This window comes from Anolis carolinensis, unplaced genomic scaffold (assembly GCF_035594765.1).
Source record: "Anolis carolinensis isolate JA03-04 unplaced genomic scaffold, rAnoCar3.1.pri scaffold_17, whole genome shotgun sequence".
NCBI lineage: Eukaryota > Metazoa > Chordata > Lepidosauria > Squamata > Dactyloidae > Anolis > Anolis carolinensis.
In genome coordinates, this window is record NW_026943827.1 from 787,318 (window position 1) to 811,612 (window position 24,295).

The 24,295-nt window shown below is 40.7% G+C and overlaps 2 protein-coding genes across 2 annotated transcripts in view; both read right to left on the reverse strand.

The window, feature by feature from the left end:
• LOC134294564 (uncharacterized) overlaps positions 1-23,585 on the reverse strand; it is a 406,638-nt gene extending 383,053 nt beyond the window's left edge. The window contains exon 1 of the mRNA XM_062966103.1: positions 22,906-23,585. The gene's annotated coding sequence lies outside the window, so the exon portion shown is untranslated. The remainder of the gene's footprint in view (positions 1-22,905) is intronic.
• On the reverse strand, positions 432-13,527 carry LOC103282888 (coiled-coil domain-containing protein 117). Its single transcript, XM_062966175.1, has 5 exons — positions 13,314-13,527; positions 13,169-13,219; positions 3,282-3,449; positions 2,076-2,255; positions 432-700 (listed from the first exon to the last, which is right to left on the reverse strand). Exons 1-5 carry the CDS (start codon positions 13,388-13,390, stop codon positions 559-561), a joined length of 618 nt encoding a protein of 205 aa, XP_062822245.1. The 5' UTR covers positions 13,391-13,527; the 3' UTR covers positions 432-558.
• Positions 23,586-24,295: the final 710 nt, after the last annotated feature.

Below are 24,295 nucleotides of genomic sequence, written 5' to 3' on the forward strand. Positions count from 1 at the left end.
TCCTCCATAGACATTTCACCGTTTTCCCGTCAATAAAGATTTCCAAAATGGCCGCCTTTGTGCATTGCTTTTCCCTCAGAAAAGGAATCCAAAATGGCTGCCTTTCCACATTGCTTTTCCCTCAGAAGGATTCAGAATGTCCGCCATTTCCCTCAGAAAAGGAATCCAAAATGGCCGCCTTCCCATATTGTTTTCCCCTTGGGAGAGGAATCCAAAATGGCCGCCGCCACAGCCGTTTCCCAGTATTTCGTTCCCGGATTTGCCAACGTAAAAGTATAAGCAACGATGTAAATAAAATAATGATATTGTAATTATTATAATTGCCATAATAATGAGGGTTCGAGGAATTTCTAATTAGAATGGCGACGGTTGTAAAGATTTTTGAAATCGTATATTTGCCATTAATGAATAAATTGTGACGCAATCGAGGCTGAAATCCAATTTTTTAATTATATATAGTATCTATTTTATATACACTTATATACAAATACATATGTACATGTGTGTTTTATCATATATATACAAACAGGAAGTGTCCTTTCTTGCCTCCCACTTCCTTCAGAGCTCCATCTCTTCCTCCGCTGCAGGGTCGGCGTTCCCGAAGAGAAGAGGAAGCGACGAGGAGGCGGAGGAGGAGGCCTTCTTCAAGATGGCAGAGGGGAGGGGCTTCCACAGGACCAGCTCCATTGACGGGCGGCTCCTGGGGAGGAGAAAACCGGACTCAAAATGGCTGCCGATCCCCTTGGAAGAAGGGATTCCAAAATGGCCGCCATAACCTCACACTACAATGGACTCTATAGAAGAGATCCAAAATGGCCACCTTTCCCCACTGTATTCCCCTCAAGAACAAATTCAAAATTGCCGGCCCCTTCACCTCACATTCTTACAGAATCCCAAAATGGCCGCCATCCCTTCACACTCCAATGGACTCTGTAGAAGACATTAAAAATGGCCACCATTCCCCATTATTTACCTCAAGAACTGATTCAAAATGGCCAGCCCTTTCACCTCATATTCATCTAGCAATCCAAAATGGCCACCATTCCCCCATTACTTTAAATTCAGGGAAGGGAATCCAAAATGGTGGGCATTAATTCATGACTTTCCCATCAAGAAGGGATTCCAAAATGGCTGCCCACTGTTTTTTCCCCTCAGAAAATGGATTCAAAATGGCTGCCATCCCTTCACACTCCAATGAGGAAATGTGGCCATTTTGGGTCTCTTGAGAAGAAATCCAAAATGGCTGCCTTTCCCCACTGTATTCCCAAGATCAGGGTCAAAATGGCGGATGTTACTCATTACTTTCCCACCAAGAAGAGATCCAAAATGACCACCCCATACTCAGAAAAGACTCAAAATGGCCACCATCCCTTCACACTACCAATGGACTCTATAGAAGTGATCCAAAATTGCCGCCTTTCCCCATTGTATTTCTCTCAAGAACTGATTCAAAATGGCCAGCCCCTTCACCTCACACTTACATAATTCCAAAATGGCCACCACCCCTTCACACTCCAACGGAGACATATAGAAGACATTCAAAATGGACACCATTCCCCATTATTTTTCCTCAAGAACTGATTCAAAATGGCTGCCCTTTCGCTTCATATTCTTACAGAATTCCAAAATGGCCACCACCCCTTCACATTCCAATGGACTCTATAGAAGTGATCCAAAAGGGCCGCCTTTCCCCATTGTATTCCCCTCACGAATTGGTACAAAATGGCCGCCCCCTTCGCCTCACACTCCTTTGGACTCTATGGAAGAGATCCAAAATGGCCGCCATCCCTTTAGACTCCAATGGACTCAACAGAACAAATTCAAAATGGCCACCATGCCTTCACACACACTATTGGCCTCTATAGAAGAGACCCAAAATGGCCGCCCCCTTTGCCCCAGACTCCATTGGACTCTATAGAAGAAATCCAAAATGGCTGCTGTTTCTCCCAATACAATAGAGGCCTTTCTCTATGATTTCCCATTAAAAGTAGATCCAAAATGGCCACCTTTACCCAATAAACAAGGCCTACACCATGCTTCCAAAATGGCGGCTGCCCTCACTCACTCTCACTCACATGGACTCGAGGATCCTTTTGGTGAGGCCGCCTCCCTCGTGGCCGAAGTCCGTCCGCTGCCTGAGCCCGTCCTTCAGGGCCTCCGACATCACCAGCCTGGGCAGGCCAACATGGCCGCCACCCACGCCATCCTGCCTCGCATTGCTGTTGTCGTCTTCATCGTCTTCATCATCAATGATTCTGATAGGAAGGAGACACCAGAAGTGAGCAAGCAGATAGGACTATAAAAGAGATATAAAATGGCCGCCGTCCCTTCACACTTTCCAATATGGCCGCCTTTCCCTCAAAGAGATATTAAAAAAGGACGCCCTCTTCGCCTCACACGCTTATAGAGATCCAAAATGGCCGCTCCCTTGGCCTCACACTAAATTGGACTCTATAGAAGAGGTCCAAAATGGCTGCCTTTCCCTCAAAAAGACATTCAAACTGGTCACCCTCTTTGCCTCATACCTATAGAGATCTAAAATGGCTGCTTCCTTCGCCTCAAGTGCCATTGGACTCTATGGAAAAAATCGAAAATGGCTGCCATGTCTTCACACACTAATACTTTCCAATAGAGGTCCAAAATGGCTACCTTTCTCTCAAAAGGGCATTCTAAATGGCCACCCTCTTTGCCTCACACTCATCCAGATCCAAAATGGCCACTCCCTTCACCTCACAATCCATTGGCCACTCACTTGGCCTTACATTAGTCTCACACGCCAATGGACTCTATGGAAGAGACCCAAAATGGCTGCTCCCTTGGCCTCACACTCCATTGTACTCTATAGAAGAGATCCAAAATGGCTACCATCCCTTCACACTCCAATGGACTTTCCAATAGAGGTCAAAATTGGCCACCTTTTCCTCTGATATTCAAAATGGCCACACCTTTCACCTCAAACTCTATTGGACTCTAGAATAGATCCAAAATGGCCGCTCCCTTGGCCTCACACTCCATTGGACTCTATGGAAGAGGTCCAAAATGGCCACCATCTTTGTAAGATATCCAAAATGGCCACCATCCCTTCATACTCCATTGGACTCTATAGAAAGAATTCAAAATGGCCACCAACCCTTCACCCTCCAATGGATTCCATAGAAGACAATGGACTCTATAGATATCCAAAATGGCCAACACGAAGCCGACTGGGCCTTGGACCGCCAGGCCTACGACTCCCAGCCCGCCCCAGGGAAAGAAAGGCCTTCTGGGAAAGGTGGTCTCACCGCTCCTCGATCTCCCTGAGCCGCCTCACGGTCGCCATTTCCTCCATCTCGACGGACTCACAGGAAGTGGGCGGGTCCGCGGGGGGCAGGGCGGGAAGGGGGCTCGGGCCGCCAATCAAGAATGGGCCCGCCTCCTCCTCCGTCATCCGCTTCTTGGGGAGGGGGACCCTGCCGGACGGGACAGGACGGGGGGGGGGGGGGTAAACAAGTAAACAAACACACAAACAAAACAACAACAATAGGCCCAGGTGGAGATAATAGATTAATATAGTAATAATATGTAATACAGTAGAGTCTCACTTATCCAAGCTAAATGGGCTGGCAGAAGCTTGGATAAGCGAATATCTTGGATAATAAGGAGGGATTTAGGAAAAGCCCATTAAACATCAAATTAGGTTATGATTTTACAAATTAAGCACCAAAACATCATGTTATACAACAAATTTGACAGAAAAAATAGTTCAATACGCAGTAATGTTATGTTGTAATTACTGTATTTACGAATTTAGCACCAAAATATCACGATATATTGAAAACATCGACTACAAAAATGGCTTGGATAATCCAGAAGCTTGGATAAGTGAGACTTAACTGTAACTAGCTGTGCCCGGCCACGCGTTGCTGTGGCGTTGTGTGGTGGTGTTGGTGAGAACTTGTTGAGGTAGTGGTGGTATTGAATGTCTGCTGTATGGTTGTCTTTATGTTTACTATGCATTTGGTTGTTTGTGTACTGTGAAAGTGGTGAGGGTAGAGGGGGTCTATGTCCCTGTGTAGTATTGTATAGTATTTATACGTTGTCCATGTGTTGTGAATGCTTGGATTGTGTCCTGCTGCATAGTAGAAAGGGTTGGGCTGGATGGCCCTTTGGGGTCTCTCCAAACTCTTGGATTCTATGCTTCTATTATTATTATTATTATTATTATTATTATTATTATTATTATTATTATTATCATCATCATCAACAACAAAACTACAGGCCCCCCAACCTCGAAATTTGACAACACAACCCATCATCCACAGCTCTAGGTTGATACAACAAAAAGAAAAGAAAAATAAAGTCCTAATTAGAGAGAGAGGAATAATTGTTTTTATCCAATTGCTGCCAGTTACAAGGCTAAGTTCCACCCACTTGGTCTCCTAGCAACCTACTCAGCCCAGGGGACAGGCACAGTTAGGCCTCACATAGGACTCTTCCACAGATTATCTAATTTGCACTGGATTATATGACCCATTTAGAATCTTATTCTAACACTGCTTGGCACTGGATTATCTTGACTCCACACTGCCATATAATCCACTTCAGTGTGCATTTTATACAGCTGTGAACCCTTCATATAATCCAGTTCTAAACAGATAATATCTATATATATATAAGGATAAAGTTGTGGGGGCAGTGACTATAACAATAAAACTAAACATCCCAGAAATACGAAACTTGGCAATACAATGCAAAAGCCTTGCCTCCCGGTTACAACAACAGAACCACACCACAAAACCACAATCCGGACCCACAAAACTCACAACAACACATCATGACTATAACAACACATCTAAACGCCCTAGAAATACAAAACTTGGCAACACAACACAAAAGCCTTGCCTCCCAGGTGTAACAACACAATCACACCACAAAACCATACTGGGCCCACAAAACTCACAACGCATCGTGACTATAACAACACAACTAAACGCCCCGTAAATACGAAACTTGGCAACACAACGCAAAAGCCTTGCCTCCCAGTTGTAACAACACAATCACACCACAAAACCACAATCCGGACCCATAAAACTCACAACAATGCATCGTGACTATAACAACACAACTAAACCAGATGGCCATCTGACTGAGAGGTTTGGGTGGGTTCTTCCTCCATGACAGAAAGAAAGAAAGGGGTTGGACTGGATGCAAACTACAAATTTCAGCACCGCATGGCATGGAGTCCATGCATTTCAATTAGAGGCCTCTTCCTTCTCCCTTTCCCCACCATCCAACCCACTGACCCAGTTCCATGGCTCTGCAGGCAGGAAAGGCTGGGATGGATAGAACAAAGGAGGGAGGGAGGGAAGCGAAGGAACGCCAAGGACAAGAGCCCTCTCTCTCTGCCCAGAAGGCCAAGAGCAAAAAGGAGAGAAAGACCATTGATCCGGTTATATTTACCCTCATTTCTGACCAGTGTGTTCTTATCAGCGAGTTCAGATTCGGAGCAGAGAAAGGGAACAGCATAGGAATAAAGGAAACAAGGAGAGCACCCACTCTATCTATCCATCCACTCATCTATCCATCCACTCACCCACTAAAAATAAACACCTACACAGGCAAGAATCAGCCATGCACTGAGTCTACAAGGCCATTCAGTGCTCATCCACCTCCCCAATCCCTACATTCACACTTGGCCTCCAAAAAAACAATTACAATAATAACAATGACAACAATAACAATAAGAATCAACACCATCACAGGCAAGAAGCAGCCAGGCACTCAGGCTGAGAGGCCAGTCAGTGCTACACTGGGCCTCCAAAAAACAATACAGTAGCATCTAACTTATCCAGCCTTCATGACCACAACAACAATAATAATAAACACCTACACAAGTAAAACAAAAAAAAGACTATTGTACCACAATATGATATAAATCGCACTCAGCAGAATCAGACATCACGATTAACAACAAACCAAAGACGACAGGGATCTCAAGCAATTATCAATCAACACAAAAATTGAAGAAGGTAACAGACTTCAAATACTGCTACTAATGTGAGTATAAAGAAGAGTGGAGGTCACAGCATAAATACAACCTAATGTAGACTGACCAACACCACCAGACTAAGCCACAGCAACGCGTGGCCGGGCACAGCTAGTAAAATTATAAATGTACGGTAGAGTCTCACTTATCCAACATAAACAGGCCGGCAGGACGTTAGATAAGTGAATATGTTGGATAATAAGAAGGGATTCAGAAAAAGCCTATTAAACATCAAATTAGGTAATGATTATACAAATTAAGCACCAAACATCATGTTATACAACAAATTATACAAAAAGTAGTTCCATGCGCAGTAATGCTATGTAGTAATTACTGTATTTACAAATTTAGCACCAAAATATCACAATGAATTTAAAACATTGACTACAAAAACATTGACTACTAAAAGGTAGACTGCATTGGATAATCCAGAACACTGGATAAGCGAATGTTGGATAAGTGAGATTCTACTGTAATATGAAATAATTACTGTGGTAATCCAATCCAACCCAATTCTGCCATGGACACAATCCAAGCACTCCAAACAGATGGCCGCCCATACTACTAGTAATACTACTACTAATACTACTACTACTACTACTAACAATAACAAAATCACCATCTGCCAACTGCAAAAGGCCACCCTACTGGGATCTGCACACATCATCAGAAAATACATCACACAGTCCTAGACACTTGGGAAGTGTTCGACTTGTGGTTTTGCGAAACGAAATCCAGCATGTCTATCTTGTTTGCTGTGCCATACAACGTCGTTGTGTTGATAATAATAATAATAATAATAGCATCATCATTATACAGTCCTAAGGTTTGGAGTGACCCCTAAAAATCATCCAGATCAACTTCCTTCTACCATGCAGGACACAATCCAAGCACTCCTGACAGATGGCCATCCAGCCTCTACATAATAATGATGATGAAGATGAAGATGATGATGATAATTATAATAATAATAATAATAGCAGCATAGACTCCAAGAGTTTGGAGAGACCCCAAAGGGCTATCCAGTCCAACCCTTTCTACTATGCAGCAGGACACAATCCAAGCATTCACAACACATGGACAACGTGTAAATACTATACAATACTACACAGGGACATAGACCCCCCCTCTACCCTCACCACTTTCACAGTACACAAACAACCAAATGCATACTCAACATAAAGACAACCATACAACAGACATTCAATACCACCACTACCTCAACAAGTTCTCACCAACACCACCAGACAACGCCACAGCAACGTGTGGCCGGGCACAGCTAATATCTATATAAATTATCTATAATAATATACCAATATTATTATATTATAATAATACACAAACTTTGAGTGTAATATATATATATATATATATATATATACACACACACACACACACACACACACACACATGTATATTGTAATAATGCACAGCCTATGAGTTTACTATATATATATATAAATATTAAATAAATATATTAAATATAATATATATTTAATAATATATATAAAATATTATAAATAATATGTATAAATACACATATATTTGTGTGTTTGTGTGTGTATATATATTGGTAGATATATATAAATATTGTAATAATTCACAGCCTATGAGTGTATTATATATAAAATCTTAAATAAATACAAATATGTTAAATATATAAATAAGTGTAATATACATTTTAAAGATACAAATTATATATAATAATTTTATAGATACAATATATATAATCTGTAATAATATACAAATATATTAAATATATGAAATCTTTGATTATATGTAAAAACATGACGGACATGAATAATATATATACATATAATATACAATATACATACCCTGTTTCCCCTAAAATAAGACATCCCCAAAAAATAAGACCTAGTAGAGGTTTTGCTGAATTGCTAAATATAAGGCCTCCCCTGAAAGTAAGACCTAGGAAAGGTTTTTGTTTCGAAGCATGCCTGGCGCCTACCAAACAAAACACCATAGCATGCAGGATTAATATATGTACACTAGCTGTGCCCGGCCACGCGTTGCTGTGGCGAAGTATGGTGGTATGGGAAATAAAGTATCTTATATTATCTGCTTAGAACTGGATTATATGAGGCCCCTTCTACACAGCTGTATAAAATGCACACTGAAGTGGATTATCTGGCAGTGTGGAGACAAGATAATCCAGTTCAAAGCAGATAATATAAGATTATAAATGGGTTATATAGCTGTGTGGAAGGACCTTGAGTCTGCACTGCCATATAATCCAGCTAAAATCAGATAATCTGTATCTTATAGGCAGTGTGGAAGAGGTCTAAGTGAGGCCTAACTCTGCCTGTCCCCTGGGCTGAGTAGGTTGCTAGGAGACCAAGTGGGCGGAGCTTAGCCTTCTAACTGGCAGCAATTGGCTAAAAACAATTATTCCTCTCCCTCTAATTAGGACTTTATTTTTCTTTTCTTTTTGTTGCATGAACGTAGAGGCATGGATGAGGGGTTGTGCTGCCAAGTTTAGTGTTTCTGGGATGTGCAGTTTTGTTGTTTTGTCCTAGGCCGAAATTTCATTACCCTTTTATATATAGACTAGCTGTGCCCGGCCACGCGTTGCTGTGGCGAAGTCTGGTGGTCTGGGAAATAAAGTATTGAGGAATTGGTGGTAGTTAAGGTCAAGGGTAAAGGTTTTCCCCAGACATTAAGTCCAGTCGTGTCTGACTCTGGGGGTTGGTGCTCATCTCCATTTCTAAGCCGAAGAGCCGCCGTTGTCCGTAGACTCCTCCAAGGTCATGTGGGATGACTACATGGAGCAGCGTTACCTTCCCGCCGGAGCAGTACCTATTGATGCACTCACATTTGCATGTTTTTGAACTTCTGGGTTGGCAGAAGCTGGAGCTAACAGTGGGGGCTCTCTCCGCTCCCCCAATTCAAACCTGTGGTCTTTCGGTCCAGAAGTTCAGCAGCTCAGCGCTTTAACACGCTGCGCCATCAGGGGATATTATTTCCCAAAGGTTGTGAATATACAATATTTCTGATTGGTTTTTTTTGTTTGTTGGAGGCAAGTATGAATGCTGCAATTAGGAAAAATGATTAGGATGTAATAGCCTTGCAGCTTTAAAGCCTGGCTGTTTCCTCCCTGAGTGAATTTTTTGTTGGGAGGTGTTAGCTGGCCCTGATTGTTTCCTGTCTGGAATTCCCTTGTTTTCAGAGTGGTGTTGTTTGCGATATTTTATGTGCTTCTACTGTCTGTGGCCCTGAGAAAACAGAGGATTTTCCAGACTTTGATGATGGGAATACTTTGTTGGGAGGTGTTAGCTGGCCCTGATTGTTTCCTGTGTGGAATTCCCATGTTTATTTACTGTCTTGGTTTTAGAAATTATATTGTTCTGCATTATTCTATCCCAGTAATTATTTCATATTAAAGAAGAATCTCACTTATCCAACATTCGCTTATACAATGTTCTGGATTATCCAACGCAGTCTGCCTATTCATAATCAATGTTTTTGTAGTCAGTGTTTTAAATTCCTTGTGATATTTTAGTGGTAAATTTGTAAATACAGTACAGTAGAGTCTCACTTATCCAACATAAACGGGCCGGCAGAATGTTGGATAAGCGAATATGTTGGATAATAAGGAGGGATTAAGGATAAGCCTATTAAACATCAAATTAAGTTATGATTTCACAAATTAAGGACCAAAACATCATGTTAGACAACAAATTTGGAAGAAAAAATAGTTCAATACGCAGTAATTCTATGTAGAAATTACTGGATTTATGAATTTAGCACCAAAATATCACGATATATTGAAAGCATTGACTACAAAAATGCGTTGGATAATCCAGAACGTTGGATAAGCCAGTGTTGGATAAGTGAGACTCTACTGTAAATACTACATAGCATTACTGCGCATGGAACTACTTTTTCTGTCAAATTTGTTGTATAACATGATGTTTTGGTGCTTAATTTGTATAACGATTACCTAATTTGATGTTTAATTGGCTTTTCCTGAATCCCTTCTTATTATCCAACATATTCACATCCTGCCGGCCTGTTTACGTTGGATAAGTGAGACTCTACTGTATATTTCTAATCTTATATTATCTGCTCAGAACTGGATTATATGAGGCTGCTTCTTCACAGCTGTATAAAATGCACACTGAAGTGGATTATATGGTAGTGTGGAGTCAAGATAATCCAGTGCAAGGCAGATGATATAAGATTATAAATGGGTTATATAGCTGTGTTGAAGGGCCTTGAGTCTACACTGAAATATAATCCAGTGCAAATTAGATAATCTGTGGAAGAGGCCTAAGTGAGGCCTAAATCTGCCTGTCCCCTAACTGAAACCTGGCTGTCCCTTGGTTGCTAGGCAACCAAGTGGGCAGAGATTAGCCCTCTAAACTGGCAGCAATTGGATAAAAAAAATTATTGCTCTCCCTCTAATTAGGACTTTATTTTTCTTTTCTTTTTGTTGTATCAACCTTGAGGCGTGGATGATGGGTTGCGTTGTCAAATTTTCAGGTTGGGGGGCCTGTACTTTTGTTGTTTTGTGAATTGCCGTGATGCCATCACTCTTTTATATATATAGATACTAGTTGTATATGGAAATAACGGTAGTAACAAGAAATTCTTGACAGGATTCAGTTTGTCTGGTTATGTTGGTTTGTGATGACAACTACTGTACAGTATAACATAAATGTTCATTTTTTTGTTCAACAATAAATGTGAATTCTTCTTCATGGAAAAATAAGACATCCCCTGAAAATGAGACCTAGTGCATCTTTGGGAGAAAAAATTAATATAAGACACTGTCTTATTTTCGGGGAAACACGGTAGGTAAAGGTTTCCCCTGACGTTAAGTCCAGTTGTGACCGACTCTGGGGGTTGGTGCTCATCTCAATTTCTAAGCCGAAGTTGTCCGTAGACACCTCCAAGGTCATGTGGCCGCTGGCATGACTGCGTGGAGCGCCGTTACCTTCCCGCTGGAGCGGTACCTATTGATCTACTCATATTTGCATGTTTTCGAACTACTAGGTTGGCAGGAGCTGGGGCTAACAGTGGGCACTCATTCCGCTCCAGGGATTTGAACCGGGGACCTTTGAACAAAGTTCAGCAGCTCAGCGCTTTAACACACTGTGCCCCCAGGGATCCCACAATATACAGTAGAGTCTCACTTATCCAACGTTCTGGATTATCCAACCCATTTTTGTAGTCAATGTTTTCAATAGATCATATTTTGGTGCTAAATTAGTAAATACAGTAATTAAAACATAACATTACTGCCTATTGAACTACTTTTTCTGTCAAATTTCTTGTATATCATGATGTTTTGGTGCTTAATTTGTAAAATCATAACCTATTTTGATGTTTAATAGGCTTTTTCTTAATCTCTCCTTATTATCCAACATATTCGCTTATCCAACATTCTGCCGGTCCGTTTATGTTGGATAAGTGAGACTCTACTGTATATACAAATGTATACATATATACAAATATCATATTAATATCTGTAATATAATGTTTATATATTATTTATAATATATTTTAATATATTTTATTATTTATATTATACATTATATTAAATATTATATATTGTTAAATAATATACAAATATTTGTAATATATTTATATATTCTTTATATTATATTAGATTATATATTATATTAAATAGTAAATAAATATATGTATTATTATATATCTATCATATTTAAACATTATTTTTGTTCTGCTATATAAACATATAAATACTAAATATTTTATTATATATTATACAGTTTTTAATATATTGTATTAAATATAATAATATACAATATATATATATCTGTAATATATATTGATATATTCTTTATATATATAATATCTGTAAAATATATACAAATATATAAATATCTAATATATATTTATTATTTATAATATATTGTATTATATATTGTATGATATGTTATATATTATATTAAATATTAAACAAATATTAATATATATTAATATATTTATATTATACATTATATTATTATGTTAAATAGTATACAAATATGTGTAATATATTGATATATTTTATATTATGTTAAATTAATTATATATTATATTGAATAGTATATAAATGTGTGTATTATTATATTATCATATTTATACATTATTTTATGTTATATATTAAATACCCTGTTTCCCCTAAAATAAGACATCCCCAGAAAATAAGACCTAGTAGAGATTTTGCTGAATTGCTAAATATAAGGCCTCCCCTGAAAGTAAGACCTAGCAAAGTTTTTGTTTGGAAGCATGCCCACCAAACAGAACACCAGAGCATGCAGGCTTGGTAAATGTATGTACCATAGATTGCTGTACGTGAAAATAATGGTAGTAACAAGAAATTCTTGATAGGATTTACAGTTTACCTGGTTATGCTGGTTTGTGATGATATCTACTGTACGGTATATAATAAATGTTCATTTTTTTTGTTCAACAATAAAAGTGAATTCTTCTTCATGGAAAAATAAGACATCCCCTGAAAAGAAGACCTAGCACGTCTTTGAGAGCAAAAAATAATATAAGGCACTGTCTTATTTTCGGGAAAACATGGTATTACATTAAATATTATCAAATACAGTATTACATTAAATATTTTATTATATATTGTATAGTATTTAATATATTGCATTAAATTTAATAATATACAAATATGTGTAATATATATTGATATATTTTTATATTATATTATGTTAGATTAATTGTATATAACATTAAATAGTATATAAATTTGTGTATTATTATATATTTATACATTATTTTTGTTTTGTTATATATTAAATATTACATTAAATATTATTAAATACAGCATTACATTAAATGTTTTATTATGTATTATATAGTATTTAATATATTGCATTAAATTTAATAATATACAAATGTGTAATATATATTGATATATTATTTATATTATGTTAGATTAATTGTATATAACATTAAATAGTATATAAATATGTGTATTATTATATTATCATATTTATACATTATTTTTGTTTTGTTGTATATTAAATATTATCAAATACAGTATTACATTACATATTTATTATATATTGTATAGTATTTAATATATTACATTCAATTTAATAATATATAAATACGTGTAATTTTAAATATTAAGTAATAACGTGGTTTCCTCACCCTTCGGGCTCCTTCCCGCCCATCTTGTGCTTCCTTCCCCGCCTGCAGGCCCTGGAGAAGAGAAGAGAGAGACAGGGCCCTTGAGAGGCGTGTTTGGGGCCCGTCACGTGGGGACCCCTGACCCGCAAGCGACGCGTGTCCGCACCGGGCCCTCTCTCTGCGCGGGGCGGACCCCAGCCCGGCGGCGAAGGCGGGCCCGGCCTCGACCCGCGTCGCCATCATCCCCGCGGCCCCGCGCGACCCTCCGACCCGGAGACGCGTGTCTTGATCGCCTCCTTCCTCCTTCTCCTCAGGATTCCCCGCGTGAAGCACGACGGGAAACGTAGTCCCCGCCTTCACAACTAACGCGCATGCGCAGTGTCACAGCCTCTTCACAATGGTCCCTGCCTTCACAATAACCCCGCCCACACACCAAACGCGCACGCGCAGTGCCACAGCCTTCCCAAGGATCCCGCTTTCGCCGTCCCCGCCTTCACAACGGTCCCGTTTCCGCGCATGCGTAGTATGATACTGTTCGGGTTTGTGTTTTTTTACTATTATGCTATGGATAGGGATTTTTGGCGCATGCGTGGTTTAGAAACGGCAAAGCCAAGGATAGAGAATGCGCATGCGTAGTAGAATATGGCTCGTTTTTTTCTCTCGCTCGTGAATAGCTGCGCATGCGTGGTTTAAATTCTCCTGGAACCCAATGGATCTGTGTGTGTGTATATACTGTATACACATACATACACACACACACTATATATATATATATATATATATATATATAAATATAAATATGTATATATATAATAAATAATCATATATAATATAGTGATAAATAATATATATATATATATATATACATAATAATCATGTAATAGTAATATAATAATAATATATAATATATAAATGAATATGTAATAATAATAGAGAAATAATAATAAATAATAATATATAAATATATAAATAATAATGTAATAGTCATAATAATATATAATATATAAATAAATATATAATAATAAATAATAAGCAATAATATATAATAATATGATAAATAAAAATAACAATACATAAATAATATAATATAATAATAAATAATAATAAATATAAATAATAATAAAATAATAATATATAAATATATGATAATATATAATAATAGAATAATAAATAATATAAATAAATATACAATGATAATAATATTATAATAATTACTTACTTACTTACTTACTTAGGCGATCCCTCGTCGTTCGAGGACGATGGTCTTCCAACCTTGGTATCTTGGGCGTGTGTTCTTAGGTGACTGAAGAGACCGATTCTTGACCCGCATATTCTCCCGCAGTGAGGACATCGGTTTCCAGGTGGAAGGCGGTCCCGGTCGGGGTTAGCTTGACGCTCCTTCCTCTTGGCACGTTTCTCCCTTAAGCCCTCCGTTCGTGCCTCTTCAAACTCCGCAGCACTGCTGGTCACAGCTGACCTCCAATTAGAGCGCTCAAGGGCCAGGGCTTCCCAGTTCTCAGTGTCTATGCCACAGTTTTTAAGGTTGGCTTTGAGCCCATCTTTAAATCTCTTTTCCTGCCCTCCAACATTCCGTTTCCCATTCTTGAGTTCAGAGTAGAGGAGCTGCTTTGGGAGACGGTGATCGGGCATTCGGACAACGTGGCCAGTCCAACGGAGTTGATGGCGTAAGAGCATCGCTTCGATGCTGGTGGTCTTTGCTTCCTCAAGCACGCTGACATTTGTCCGCCTGTCTTCCCAAGAGATTTGCAGGATTTTCCTGAGACAACGCTGATGGAAACGCTCCAGGAGTTTGGTGTGACGTCTGTACACAGTCCACGTTTCGCAGGCATAGAGCAGGGTTGGGAGGACAATGGCTTTATAAACAAGCACCTTGGTCTCTCTACGGATGTCCCGGTCATCAAACACTCTCTGCTTCATACGGAAAAATGCTGCACTCGCAGAGCTCAGGCGGTGTTGTATTTCAGTGTCGATGTTGACTTTTGTGGAGAGGTGGCTACCAAGGTAGCGGAAATGGTCAACATTTTCTAATGTTGCACCGTTAAGCTGTATTCCTGGCTTTGCAGAGGGATTAGCTGGTGCCTGTTGGAAGAGCACTTTGGTTTTCTCGATGTTCAGTGAGAGGCCGAGCTTCTCGTATGCTTCTGCGAAGGTGTTTAGAGTGGCTTGTAGGTCTTCTTCTGAATGCGCACAGACTACGTTGTCATCAGCATATTGGAGTTCTATAACAGATGTTGTGGTGACCTTGGTTTTGGCTCTCAGTCTGCTGAGGTTAAATAGCTTGCCATCTGTCCGATAGATGATTTCCACTCCGGTGGGAAGCTTCCCATCAACAAGGTGAAGTATCATAGCGATGAAGATGGAAAATAAGGTGGGGGCAATAACACATCCCTGCTTGACACCTGATTCAACCTTAAATGGGTCACTTTGGGAGCCGTTGCTGTCCAAGACTGTTGCCATCATGTCATCATGGAGGAGCCGCAGGATGTTCACAAATTTGTCAGGGCACCCGATTTTTTGGAGGATGGTCCAGAGAGCGCTGCGATTCACTGTGTCGAATGCCTTTGCAAGGTCAATGAATGCCATGTACAGAGGTTGGTTTTGTTCCCTGCATTTTTCTTGGAGCTGTCGAGCAGTGAAGATCATGTCCACTGTTCCTCTGGAGGGGCGGAAGCCATTCTGGGATTCTGGGAGGGTGTCTTCTGAGACAGGGAGAAGGCGGTTTGCAAGGATTCTTGCGAGGATTTTCCCGGCGGAGGTTAGAAGGGAGATACCACGATAGTTCCCGCAGTCTGTTCTGTCCCCTTTCTTGAAAAGGGTGATGATGGTGGCATCCTTGAAGTCTGCTGGGATTTTCTCGGTCATCCACACCTTTTCAATGAGCTGGTGGAGTTGTTGTATCAGCTCAGGTCCACCCTCTTTGAAGATTTCAGCAGGAATCCCATCAGGTCCGCTAGCTTTGTTGTTTTTTTGTTGGCTGATGGCATTGCTGACTTCTTCCAAACTAGGCAGTGCTGCAAGCTCATCCCTGGTTTGTTGTTGCGGGATTTGTGAGAGGGTCTCTTCGGCCACATTGGAGCTGCGATTCAGCAGGTTCTGGTAGTGCTCTTTCCAACGTAGTGCAATTGATGTTTTGTCCTTCAGAATTTTGGTTCCATCTGATGAGCGTAGGGGCTGTATGCCATGGTTTCTTGGTCCATAAATGATCTTTGTGGCTTTGAAAAATCCCTGAGCGTCATGGGTATCTGCAAAGTGTTGGATTTCTTCAGCCTTCTTTGTCCACCAGATGTTCTTGAGTTCTCTGGTCCTTCTTTGGACCTCAGCTTTTGCACTGGCATAGATCTTTTTCTTGGCAGCACAGTTGGTGTCTCTCTGCCATGTTTGGAAGGCTTTCCTTTTGTTATCAATCAGCTGTTGGATCTCTTTGTCGTTATCATCAAACCAGTCTTGATGTTTCTTAGTTAGGTATCCAATGCTTTCTTCGCAGGCTGTGATGATGGAGGTCTTCAGTTTGTTCCAATGTTCCTCAACATTTTCGGGGTGTTCTGTGGGTAGATGATCTTTGAGTGTTGTTTGGAGAAGGGCTCGTTTGGAGGGCTCCTGAAGGGCTTGGGTGTTCATTTTTCGCCTTGTTTTTCTTCCTTGGAGTCTGCGTTTGGGGACGATCTTGATAGCCATCGTGGATCGGATTAGCCTGTGGTCTGTCCAGCAGTCATCAGTACCTGTCATGGCTCTTGTGAGAAGCACATCGCGGCGGTCTCTGGCACGTGTGATAACATAGTCCAGGAGGTGCCAATGCTTTGACCGAGGGTGCTTCCATGATGTCTTGAGCTTGTTTTTCTGGCGGAAGAGCGTGTTGGTGATGACAAGGTTGTGCTCTCCGCATTTGGTGAGAAGCAAGATGCCATTCGAGTTGCTGTTTCCGACCCCGTCTTTTCCTATGATCCCTGGCCACAGGTCAGAGTCCCTTCCGACTCTTGCGTTAAAGTCCCCCAGGAGGATGATTTTGTCCTCCTTAGGTATCTCCGATAGGATGGTGTCCAGCTGACAGTAAAATTTTTCCTTGATGTCTTCGTCAGCATCTAGAGTTGGTGCATAGGCGCATATGATGGTTGCCTGTTGGTTTTTGGCAAGGTTAATTCGGAGGGTTGAAAGTCGTTCGTTGATGCCAGTGGGTGCTTCAGTCAGGTGCTTCACCAGGTCGTTTCTGATAGCAAAGCCAACTCCGTGTATTCTTCTTCGCTCTTCTTCAGGTAGTCCCTTCCAGAAGAAGGTGTAGCCTCCCTTTTCTTCCTTCAGCTGCCCCTCTCCTGCTCTCCGGGTCTCCTGAAGGGCTGCTATGTCGATCTTGAGGCGTCCCAGCTCTCTTGCAATGAGAGCAGTCCTGCGTTCGGGGCGCTCGCTGTCAGTGTTATCTAACAATGTCCGTACGTTCCATGTTCCAAAGTTCATTTTTCTTTTTTGGCCGCAGAGTGGTGACCCCTCTGGACGCGGCAGTCCAGTCAGGGTAGGAGAGGCAGACTATGTTTAGGGCACCTTTTCTAGCCCCTTCCCCGTGTGGGGTGAGCAGAGCGGATCCTAAAAAGGGCTGCTCAGTCATGGATACAGCTGCCGGACTACTCAACTGCCTCGGTCCTTGAGGTAGAACGACTGAGTCCATATCCACCGCCCATGTGCCAGTCTGTGACTAGGGGCTTCCAGATTTCACAGTCCTGCCCCCGTCGCCACTCGCTGATCGCCATGGGACTTTTGTAGGTTTGTTTTTATTTTTGTTGGAAGACGCCTGTGCGTGATTTTTTTTAATGTGTGGAGGTCGGTGCACGGCCGGTCAACACACAGTCTTCACAGAGTGAGGTTCCAGCAGTGGTGTGGTTAACACAACGACAGTGGCTTCTCAGTCTGTTGCAGCCTTCTTCCGCCTTCACAGCCGTTGTAACATGTACCATGTTATCCTCCGCCTGCTCCGCCGTTGAGGTCTTTGGGTCTTCGGATTGTGCTTGGTCTGGAACCTCCCCTGCGGCCACTCCTGGGAGTGCATCACTCCAGTGCCCACAGGTTCATCGGAACACGCAAGCCCCCTCACCACGGCAAGGTGACAATCCATCGAGGGGGATTATAATAATATAATAATAATAACAATAATATATATACACATAGGTAGGTAAAGGTTTTCCCCAGACATTAAGTCCAGTCGTGTCTTACTCTGGGGGTTGGTGCTCATCTCCATTTCTAAGCCAAAGAGCCGGCGTTGTCCATAGACTCCTCCAAGGTCATGTGGCATGACTGCATGAAGCTTCCTGCCGGAGCAGTACCTATTCATCTACTCTCATTTGCATGTTATTGAACTTTAGGGTTGGGAGAAGCTGGGGCTAACAGTGGGGGCTCTCTCCGCTCCCCCAATTCAAACCTGCGACCTTTCAGTCCAGAAATTCAGCAGCTCAGTACTTTAGCACGCTGCGCCCTCAGGGGATATTATTTCCTAAAGGTCGTGAATATACAATATTTGTGATTGTTCTTTTTTTTTGTCTGTTGGAGGCAAGTATGAATGCTGCAATTAGGAAAAATGATTAGGATGTAATAGCCTTTCAGCTTTAAAGCCTGGCTGTTTCCTCCCTGAGTGATTTTTTTTGTTGGGAGGTGTTCGCTGGCCCTGATTGTTTCCTGTGTGGAATTCCCCTGTTTTCAGAGTGTTGTTCTTTATTTAGTGTTCTGATTTTAGAGATTGCGTTGTTCTGTTTTATTATACCGCATTAATTTTTATATATTCTGATTTTAGTGTTTTTTAATACTTGGAGCCAGATTGTGTTCATTTTCATGGTTCACAGCTACACAATAATAATAATAATAATAATAATAATAATAATAATAATAATAATAATACAGTAGAGTCTCGCTTACCCAATGTAAACGGGCCAGCAGAACATTGAATAAGCGAATATGTTAGATAATAAGGAGGGATTAAGGAAAATACTATTACACATCAAATTAGGTTATGATTTTACAAATTAAGCACCAAAACATCATGTTATACAACAAATTTGACAGAAAAAGTAGTTCAATACGCAGTAATGCTATGTAGTAATTACTGTATTTACGAATTTAGCACCAAAATATCACGATATATTGAAAACATTGACTACAAAAATGCGTTGGGTAATCCAGATAAGCGGGTGTTGGATAATTGAGACTCTACTGTAATAATAATAATAGTAATGATAGTAATCATAATGACTTTGGTAATACACACTGCTTCACTCCCTTCTCAGCTTCCTTTCTGGAAGAATCCTTTCTTGGGAGATGTTAGCTGGCCCTGATTGTTTCCTTTGTGGAATTCCCAATTTCCCTGCTTTCAGAGTGTTGCTCTTTATTTACTGTCCTGGTTTTAGAGATTATATTGTTCTGTATTATTCTACCACAGTAATTATTTCATATTACAGTAGAGTCTCACTTATCCAACATTTGCTTATCCAGTGTTCTGGATTATCCAACGCAGTCTGCCTTTTAGTAGTCAATGTTTTAAATGCATTTTGATATTTTGGTGATAAATTTATAACTACAGTAATTACTACATAGCATTACTGCGTATTGAAGTCCTTTTTCTGTCAAATTTGTTTTATAACATGATGTGTTGGTGCTTAATTTGTATAATGATTACCTAATTTGATGTTTAATAGGCTTTTATTGAATCCCTTCTTATTATCCAATATATTCACTTATCCAACGTTCTGCCGGCCTGTTTATGTTGGATAAGTGAGACTCTACTGTATATTTATAATCTTACGTTATCTGCTTAGAACTGGATTATACGAGGCCCCTTCTACACAGCTGTCTAAATATTGTAAAAATGCCCTGGTACAGTCTCTCAAGTCTTTATATTATTAATATATTCTTCTAATTTAGTCCAATTTGTTTCTCTTATAGGTTTTCCTCTCATTTCTTTCAAATAGAAAGTTAGTTTGTCCATATCATGTATTTCTTCCAATTTTCTCAGCTATTGATCCTTTGACAGGGTGATATCTAATTTCCATTGTTTCGCAAACATCATTCTTGCTGTTGTTGTACTGTAGTAAAGAAAATATCATCATTCTTTACAAATTCCGTCTCATTGTCAGTGATTCCTAATAAGTAGTATTCTGGTTTCAGTGGATATTTTTTCCTTAATTTTTTTTGTGTTTCGTCATGAATCATTTTCCAATATTTTTTGGATTTTTCACAAGTCCACCATAAGTGATAGAAAGATATTACACTTCCAACATTTGTTCTGATAATTTTTATACATTAAGCTTAATCTTTTCGGGGTCATATACCACCGGTGGAAAATCTTTAGCCAGTTTTCCTTTAAGTCAGATGCATATGTATATTTTAATTTCTTTTCCCAATTTTTTTCCCATTCCGTGAGTTTAATTGAACGCCCAATATTTCTGGCCCATTTGACCTGTTTCCGTTGACCATTCTAAAAAAATATTGTACATTTTGGATATCACTTTCCTGTTTGAAATTAATATTTTGTCCCACACTCCTTCACCTTCACTCAATCCAGTTTGGGTATCTTTTGAAAATTGCTCTTTTATTTGTGTGTACATGATAGATTTTTATACATAGTCTTTATTTTGTCTTGAGATTTCAAACAATACTTTCCATTATTCATCGTCAAAAGTTCTTTATATCTCGGCCATTTTTGCCATCCTAGTATGTTTCTTTGATTTGCCTCTAATGTTGATACCCATTGAGGAATTTTATTATAAAAATTTCTTATATTTCTCCCAAATTTTGATAAGTGTTGATCTGATAAAATGATTTCCGAAATTCTTTTCTACGAATCTTTTTTCGTACCAAAGGTACGCATGCCAGCCCCGATGCAAATCAAATCGCTCTAATGTTAGAATATTGTTATTCTCAAGTGTCCATTCCTTCACCCATTGCAGAGCACATGCTTCAAAGTACAACTTTAGGTTTGGGAGACCGAAGCCTCCCCTTTCTTTTGGATCAATCATAACATCATATTTAATTCTTGGTTTTTTATTTCTCCAGATGAATTTAGATAACTCCTTATTCCAATCACTAAATTTTTTTTTGATTCCTTATCACTGGTAAATTCTGAAATAGGTATAATAGTTTAGGTAATACATTCATTTTGATCAAGGAAATACGGCCTAATAGCGAAATGTTTAAAAATTGCCATTGTTGTAAGTCTTTATGGATATCCTTCCATTTCTCTTGATAGTTGTTTTGTAACAATTGAGAGTTTTTTTGCTATTATCCAGATTCCTAGATAGCTTAATTTTGATACCACTCTTATTCCTGTAATATCTTGTAGTTTTTCCTGGTTTTTCTTTGTTATATTTTTGGATAGAAGAAAGTTTTCCCTTTATTTATATAGAAACCAGCTAGTTCACCAAATCTTTCCATTTTATTAATCCAGTTGATTATTTGTGGTCTAGGTTCTTCTGTAATACAAATTATGTCATCTGCGAACGCTCTTATTTTGTATTCCTGGCCACGTATTTTTGTTCCTTTTAGCTGGTCATCCTTTCTAATATTTCTAATCAGAATTTGTAGGGCAAATATGAAAATAAGGGGAGAGAGGGGGCAACCCTGTCTCTACTTTTCCCAATTGTTGTGACTCAGCCACAGGCTAGCCAGAGTCAGGATGAAGAAGAAGGGGATTTTGGTTTTCAGATACCAGAGTCAGCAGAGTCAGAAGCTGATGGCATGGAAATGCAGGCTGACCCAGAGGCTGGAGACTTGCAGTTTGAGCAGAATGAACTGTTGACCCCAGAAACTATAGATAACAGACAGGCTGACATTCCCATGGGAAACAATGAGCTAGAGAGTTCAGTCCCGTCTCAGGTGCAAGATAACGATAGCATAAGCAATGATTTATCTAGGGAGGACCGGCTATCTTGGAGGGGTTCTCAGGTCCGAAGGAGTGAGAGACTGGCGGGAAAGAAAGAGGCCAGCTCTGGGAAAAGAAACGCCTTTCTGGGTTGCTTTTAAAAGTGTACTTTGCAGATTGCTCTTTGTCAAAGCGAATCCTCGCTTCCTCTATGTGGATGTTCTCGTCTCATGTGTTCCTGGATCTTTGTACTTTTGGGCCTTGTTCTTGGAATCTATTGACTACTGCCTTGCTTTATGGATTATTAGTTTTGCTGTATTTTATGGACTAATGGACCTTTTCATGACTTATGATACAATTGGATTATTATTGACTCTTTCATTGCAACTTTGAAAACCTTTTTGATTGCCTGCTTGATTTATATAACTGCTTTGCTTAATAAAACAAAAAACTTTCTTCTGTATCTGACTGGATATCTATAGCAAGGTGAACTATTCTGAGGTGCGACACCAATTTTAAATTCTTTTGTCTGTTGGCCGTTGATTATTAATTTTTCTCTGTGTTTGTCATAAATGGCTTCTATCGCATTTTGAAAGTGGAATCCGATATCAACTTCTTTGAATAATAATTTGAAGAAATTCCAATTTAAATTGAGAAATGCCTTCTCAGCGTCAATGGCGCTGGGCAATCTCCTTCTCGTGGTAGGTCTCATAATACTCAATAATGTCTAATATGCATCTAACATTGTCCTTCATACTTCTATCTGGGAGAAATCCTTTTTGTTTCATGCCAATCCAGTCGTTCACATTTTTAAAAAACTGTTGCTAAAATTGTAGTAATGTGAGGTTCCCGTCTCTGTTGTGCTGTGGGTTAAACTTCTCCGGAAGAATACACCAAGACACACTGTCAGGATCTCCAATCCTTGACATCTCTGGTCAGCTGACAAAGAACAGATGCCAGCCATAAAGCAGGCCGGCCATAAAACATCAATTACCCTCTGGTATGTGAGAGTCCATATATATGTGGCACAAAAGAAGGTTCTGGCATTCGGTACAATAAAAACTTGTTGGAATCTACCCGCGTGTGTCTTGGTGCTTTCTTTGGAAGATGGACCCAGAGCACAACTGGGAGAAGAGAACCCGACAATTTGTACTGAATCACCTACTTTCTCTAGCTCCTACCTACAGCAACATGGAGGGAGGAGAGAGAGAGAACCAATTCGAATATTCCCAGGGAGAAGAAGCAAGCGCCGACGGAGAAACGAGGGAGGAACCCCACAGCCTCTCGGAGGAAACAAGCTCCGATGGAGGGGAGAGGGAAGAATCCCACACCCCCGTGGACGCAGCCACTTCCCCCCCAACCGTGGCCACACAATGGAGGGTCACACCAGCGGGGCCGGAGAGGCCGCACAGAGCTGAGCCAGCCACCGCCTGGGAGCTTGGCAACCCCCACCTGACGGAGAGTCAAGGAATGCAGGAGATGAGGCAAGAAATAGCACAACTGCGGGAGATGGTCCATTCCCTGATCCTGGCACAACAGGGCAGCCCCAGGGGGCAAAACGCCAGCTCCGGCCTCCCAGCGGCCGCTGGGATGGGGTTGGCCAAAGTGAAGCTTTGCTCACCAATAACCTTTGTGCAGATGGATGGGAGCGAAATGAAGGGGGGGGGGCTCTGTAAATACAGGACTGAACAAGTATTGTTGCGGGTGGGAGACCATTGGGAAGCCATTCAGTTCATCATTGCGCCCACGGCCCGCTACAAATTGGTCCTAGGCTTGTATTGGCTGAAACAACACAACCCCATGGTGAAATGGAGGGAGGGGGACATCAGTTTCACAGACCCGGCATGGAAGGACCACTTGCGGGACCTGAATGCAAGCGAGAGGGGAGGGGCCGATGAGGGATGCAGCACACTCACTCTTTGCCCACCGGAGGGGGGGGGGAAGAGGGGGCATCGAAGACCCAGAGCAAATGGCAGGAAGCGCTGAGTCAAAGAACAACACACACACCGCAACAGGAGAACACGAAGGGGGGAGGGAAGACCCCAAGCAAATGGCACAAAGCACAGCCCAGGAAGGGGGGCCAAAGAGTAACACAAACACCTCAACAGGAGAACAGGAAGGGGGGAGGGAAGACCCAGAGCAAATGGCAGGAAGCACAGCCTAGGACGGGGGGCCTAAGAGGAACACAAACACCTCAACAAGAGAACAGGAAGGGGGGAGGGAAGACCCCGAGCACATGGCAGGAAGCCCAGCTCACCCACTGGCGGGAGGGGGCGACACACTCACCTCTCAAA

What these genes read in the sequence shown, in the direction of transcription:
- LOC103282888 (XM_062966175.1), bottom strand. Translation starts at nt 13,390, where the DNA reads ATGATGGCGACGCGGGTCGAGGCCGGGCCCGCCTTCGCCGCCGGGCTG. An exon ending in CCGCGCAGAGAGAGGGCCCG is followed by an intron (nt 13,220 to 13,313) that starts GTGCGGACACGC and finishes TCTCTTCTCCAG; the next exon opens with GGCCTGCAGGCGGGGAAGGA. An exon ending in CTCAGGGAGATCGAGGAGCG is followed by an intron (nt 2,256 to 3,281) that starts GTGAGACCACCT and finishes CCTTCCTATCAG; the next exon opens with AATCATTGATGATGAAGACG.